The sequence below is a fragment of the Syngnathus floridae genome, chromosome 6 (genome assembly GCF_059516105.1).
Source record: "Syngnathus floridae isolate MCC-2025c chromosome 6, RoL_Sflo_1.0, whole genome shotgun sequence".
Lineage (NCBI taxonomy): Eukaryota > Metazoa > Chordata > Actinopteri > Syngnathiformes > Syngnathidae > Syngnathus > Syngnathus floridae.
This window is the reverse complement of record NC_142418.1, coordinates 8213553-8219669: the sequence shown is the minus strand read 5'-3', so window position 1 is coordinate 8219669 and position 6117 is coordinate 8213553. Positions and strand designations below refer to the sequence as shown.

Below are 6117 nucleotides of genomic sequence, written 5' to 3'. Positions count from 1 at the left end.
GTTCAGTTGGATTTAACAATTAAGTACAATACTTCACATTTAAGTGTTGATTTTGAAACATTTCTTTACATAGGATCTACTTTTCTTTTATTTGTTATACATTTTTATCTGAATCACAAGTACTCTTTTATATTTCCTATATCCAAGCATGGTGTTCATGTTCAAACTGGGCATCATGTTACAGTGTAATAATGTAATAATGCACTTTGGGATTTGAACTTCTGTATCGTTTTTGATGAACTTCTAGGCCAGGGTTCACCAACATGGTTCGCCTCCTGGGCGGACCATGTAGCCCCCAAGCACCACATAAGGATCATGCAGGCCTGTTCTACAAATGCTCACCACTGACATTCTACCTATATTTTTTGCACGTGCTATATTTCAGAACTGTTTCAAACTGGGAGCCCTTAAAAATAATATCCAAAGTTCTCATTTTCAAAAAGGTCAATGACCCCTACTCACGTTTACTACTTTACTGTAATTGAATGTTGGTCATTGTGATAGAAATAATTTTTGAGGCGGTGCTTGAGGTAAAAAGCTGGAAAAACACAAGCTCCTATCGCTTTCGTTCTATTCTATCTGCAAAGCTGACGTCTGGCGAAACATGGAGCATGTTTTAACATACCACCACCAGGGAGTAGTGTTCAACTACAAATAGACGCCCCCTTCATTTTTTTTTTTTTTTTTTATCTTCAACGACGTTATGACCGTCATGACAATTTTTTTCCGGCTTGGGAGTTCCAAGTATTAAGTAGTATCTACATTGTTAAACAATTGTTTTTTTGCTTATTTACAGATGAACTATATTAATGGTTAACCATGTACAATCGTATAGCAGTGTATTTACAGTGATTCAAATCGTGTACGCCGTATTATCATTATAAATTAACAAATATATGTTGTAGATAGACGGATGCCAAATGTTAAATGTGTTTGTTTTTAAATTATTTTTGTATTATACCATGGATCCATTTGTAATCGTTATTTTGGTATCAGTTTTTACATTTTAAATAATTGTTGTTTATATTGCGGCAGAAGGGAGGAACATGTCTTTTTATTCCATGACTGCAAACAACTATGGCTAGAGACAATTCATCAGATACAAAGTGACCATGACATCACAAAGGGCCTGAGGTCCGCCATAATTTTATTATGATTATTATGATTATGTTTTGAAATGACCGATAATGAGACGATGGTTTCAAAGTGTATATCATTTAAATCAATAAATCGAATCAAACTTAATAAGATCAGGTTCCCTGCAATCTCCCAATATTATTGGCTGAGTCTAATGTGCAGTCAGTTCCAATTGCATGCATTTTTACCACTTATTAAAAAGCTTTTTTTATTTATTTCTAACAGACAAATATTTTTTTCGGGTATAGCAAATGAAAATGTGCAAACGATGCTCCGTTTCTCAAAACGAACTCGTTGTGATGTAAGGTAACTTTTTTGGGATGTGCAAGGAAAACGGAGTGCCCGGAGAGAAGATGTAAACTCCACACAGGGAGGGCTATGTAAATTCCTAACTGTGAGGCGGACCTGCTCTAAACAGTGCTCCACCGTGCCGTGGCGCCTGGCGTAACTCGTTCATCTCGCTTCAAATTCGAATAATCCAAGAGCGGTGGTTATGAGGTCATTCGGCACTCGCGCATGCGCATACAGAAAATCCCGTTTCTTCGTCAGTACCGAGGAACTGCGTTGCTGGGGGATTTTTTTTTTTTAACCCCCCAAAATGTCCCTCTTTGTCGGCACAATAGACGTTCTTCTGTCGATGATACTCTTATACCGACCATGTACTCATTTTTAGACGACATCCGCTGCGAGGAGCATTTCAACTCTGGTGAATGTCAGTTGTGTTGTGGATGCGAGGTAGGTCACCGTCTGTCTACTGCTTCGAAAAGCCGGACGCGATTGCCAGTTAAGTGAACCGTATAGAACTATAACTGCGTTTTTATGACAAATTTAAGGTTTAGTTTTTTTATTTCTCAACTAGACACTACGTCTAATCGTACTGGGGAGAGGGGAGGGGGCACACAAGGGGGGCGGGTCCAGCTATTCGGGCCATCTGCAAGACCCGCCTAGCTTTCTGTTAGCACGCTAAGCTAAGTGACGCGAGTTGTCACTGCCAGCTTGCCTGCCTGGTTGCTTTCCAGCCGGCGTTGCACCGGCCGAACGTACCTGTCGCGCCATGGTGATTGTCCGGGGATGGAAGCTGGATTCCGAAATGGTAACGCCATCTGTTAATATATTTATATTTGAGATTAGATTTACAAACGCCGGCTATGTTATGTGAGAAGGCAAACAGCGGGGGGGCATCCTGTGTAAAATATGCGGCGTGACGTTTGACTGGTTAGGCCGCCGGGGGACGGGATTAGCTCCTCTGAGCTAACTAGCTCCATGCGAGGAAGCTAACAAAGAGCCGGTAGCTGCTTCTTTGCTTTGTGTCTTTGACTATCTGAAGTGCATTTGGCGTCACATAAAGAGCCGGGGGAAACGTGGATTCACTAGGCGAATGCCAAGTAGGTAAAATGGCACTTTTACCAGCCACATTGAAATATATAATTGAATGTATACGCCGCTACTGTTTATTATTGTGCGTTTCAAATGCGCGGTCGGCCATCAATCCCGCCCGGTTCGTTTTGTATCTTGTGCTTTGACACGGTAGGCTGTGGTTGACTTAATTAGCCCAATCGATTGTCATTGACTGCATATTTAAATGGGTGCCAAACTACGGACTAAAATGGGCTTGGTGGTTGCGATGTCGGATGCGATTTCTCAAGTACTACACGTCCCCTCTTCCTACCCCCGCCCAAACGTTTTGTTCTTATGCGATTAATGCAATGTGATAATCTTAATTACACCTTTCCTCGTTTTAGATTTGAACCAATGATCTTGGAGCAGCTGTCTAATGGTTAAAACGGGCTCTGGCAAATGTTCGAGATTAGGGAGCTAGTGCTGCAATCTGGTACTACTTGAGCGGTAGATGTGGTTTTAACTTCAAGTACTTGTACTTTGACGTTTTAGGAAAATATCACAGTGTTTTTTCCCCACTGCTGAATATTGTGGTTTTAATTCATGATTCCCTTGAATAAATTAAGCTTCAATAAAATATTCCCTGTACAATAACATTTACAAATACAAACTTGCATCATACCATCAAAACATTAAAAGCTATTACTCTAATAAGGCAAGGACACTTCAGAGGCTGTGTGAGGCAGTCATTGGTTCAATAAAGCAAGAACTACTACATCATACATGTGTAATGCTGTATGTATAAATATCTCTTCAAATTTTGGACTTCTTTGCGTATTTATAAACATATTCATAAACGTCCGATAAAGAAACATTGTTTCAAACAAAGTAAAAACGTATGTTTCCAAATGTCTGATTTGGGAAAAAACAACAAATATAAAACTACAGTACAATTTTATAGAGGGCTAATTTCCTAATTCAAAAGACATTACAATTTCTTTTTGGGTGGAGGGTAAACTTGTATGGCGAGGCTTTGTATGCGTTTCATGGGTATTTTTGTGTATCTGTAAAACCTGTACCTTATTTTGTTATATTGTGTATTGTTTGTCTTGATTTTTAATGCAGTGGTTGTGATGCTGTATTACACCCGGTGTTTTAGTTTTGCCATATAGTGTTGAGTATAGTTGTCAAAATATTAGAAATGCCTTGCGTCAGAGCATGAAAGTTCTAATCTACAGTGCTGCCAACTCCAACCACAACCGTTATTCAAATAAACCTGATGTTATTGTAGCTGAGTGAAGGTGAATTTTGAGGTGCAGCGCTTGTACGTGTGACCAACATTGTGAGAGAAATCAGTAATAATTGTATTATAGTGTGGCCTTATTTTTAGTCATGCTTTAAAAATAGTAAAAGAGGAGAAGAAAAAACAATCAAGCATGCTGTCTGTGGCAGGCATAAGTTCCAAAAATACAAGAGCCTGTTGAAAGGGTAGCGCCTCAGCATTTTGTGACGTTGTTGCTCCATACACACATGGCTGTCATTCAAAATATTTTGCATTAGTTTTACATACATAGTATGTTTAATATATTCAAGTTTTGTTGCCATCATGAGTTTTTTTTTTTTTTTTTTTTTTTTTTGGTCTCATCTGAAGTGTTTTTTTTTTTTTTTTCTTACAGTGAAGTTGGACAAGAGCACATTTGGACCTTTGCTCAGAGGCTGGGCATCTGTAACAGAGCGCTACCTGCTTGTTCCTCACCAGAGAGTCCTTATGCTTGACAGAAGCTGCAGCCTGTGTCTTACAGAATGGGTATTCCGGATCTAAAGAGTTTTGTTTGCCAACATCAGCACTCTGTGCCCTGCTGTGGTGTTCAAACCTTTTCCAAAAGAACACCACCCATCCACCTCCTCCAATCTCTGCACTATGTGCATAAAGACGGACTTTAAGATACAAGAAAAGAAAATTTGAGACTTTGAGATCAAATTATACAAAAGCCTTTAGCTGACATGGAAGTCTACTTATTTTAATTTTTCAGTTCTTGTCTTCCTTGTACTCTTTGTGTGGGATGTCGGAAAAGCCTGATGACAAAATGGTTAAGTTCCTGGCTCCCCCTCCGAAGAGTGGAAACGGTCCCACCTCTGGGTCAGACTCGATGGTCAATGAATCCCGTCCGACGGAGGTGAGACGGCGGCATCACACCATGGAGCGTGACCGCGGCAACCCCGAGCACCGCTTTTTCCGCCGCAGTGTCATCAGCGACTGCAATGCCACGGCGTTGGCCCTCCCTTTGCCCAGCAGGATCCCCATACCAGCCGCTCAGCGGAACCAACTGCGGGAGGCCCCGGTACAACGGCAACAGGCTGCCGTCGTCCGTGCGCCGCAGGTTGAACAAAGTGCTCCTCGTAAGGAGGAGTCCACTGAGACTCTGGAAAGGCAAGAGCGGAAAGACCTGGAAATTGCCACGGTGAACGTAGTGCCTATGAAACAGACGTCTACTATCATACAAGATGTTTGCGACAGCATGTTGGTCACCGAGACCCAGTCGTTGCCAGACTTGAGTCAAAGCGAGGCATATAACTCTACCGGCTCGAAGGTGCTGCATGAAGGAGACGCCGAGGAAGAGGACAAGGATGCTGCCAAAGCGCGTGCCGAGGCAGAGCAGAGGGAGGCGGAAAAGAAAGTACAGGAGGACATCGAGGAAGCTGAAACGAAAGCAGTGGGAACATCGCCAGATGGGCGCTTCCTGAAATTTGACATTGAAATTGGACGTGGCTCTTTCAAGACAGTCTACAAAGGCTTGGATACGGAAACCACAGTAGAAGTGGCTTGGTGTGAGTTGCAGGTAAGAAATTGGATGACGTTCAATTCATTTTGCACTCTTGAGCTTATCTCACTGAGTCTTGTAGAAAGGAGGGCATTTTGGTTTACGACATGCAACATTTCAAGTTTACGGCAGACAATAAACTGTGAATCCCCGTTTAGTGCAGGGGATACGTTCCAAACCCACACGCAATTGGTGAAACTGCAATATGGACCTTTTTTTAAATCACTATTATTTAGCTTGCCCCCTTTTCAACATTTGACACACATTTAAGCTTTTAAAAGTGCCTTATAAAGCATTCCTTTGCAACTATTCTCACTCGCAGTTAGTTTCTTGTAAAACTGATAAACATTCATATTTAAAAACAATTTCCAGCGAAAGTCTGCGAGCTTAATGCTAACATTTAATGTGAAATGCCATAGACAGGCAATTGAAACCTACTAGCACAGATTTATGGTATTTATAAACCCTAAAACAATTGCTAGTTACACACAAGCACAGCAGCAATACATAGAGAGACTATATAATAAGCCAAGTGATATTCACTCTGGTCTGTGAGTCGCTTACTATCGCATTAGAGCTGTACTCAAAATTATAATTGCAGTTTTAGCATTGGAGCCTGCCCAGTTGGATGTAAACGTCACGTGATTTATCAAGATGGAATTTAGTTCTTTATATCGAGTACAGTAGGTGTGATTGTTTGTACATTTTTATGAAAGCAACTGCTTGATTAAAAACAATTTGTTTTAAAGAAGCTAAAATAGAAACCTACCGTTTTGAATTGCGTAAATGTGACTCATTACACATTTACGTCAAGATGGAG

The 6117-nt window shown here is 40.9% G+C and overlaps 1 protein-coding gene across 4 annotated transcripts in view; it reads left to right on the top strand.

Annotated features, from left to right (window-relative positions):
- Positions 1-1651: 1651 nt before the first annotated feature.
- Positions 1652-6117, top strand: part of LOC148396354 (serine/threonine-protein kinase WNK1-like) — a 28001-nt gene continuing 23535 nt past the window's right edge. Inside the window, exons 1-2 of one of the 4 annotated variants that reach the window (XM_088377766.1) lie at positions 1652-1872; positions 4152-5315. In XM_088377766.1, the coding sequence (XP_088233892.1) occupies positions 4539-5315 (777 nt within the window). In that variant the 5' untranslated portion in view covers positions 1652-1872; positions 4152-4538. Of the gene's footprint in view, positions 1873-2070; positions 2231-2374; positions 2523-4151; positions 5316-6117 lie in introns of those variants that run through there. The other 3 variants (XM_088377763.1, XM_088377764.1, XM_088377765.1) reach the window with 3 other exon arrangements.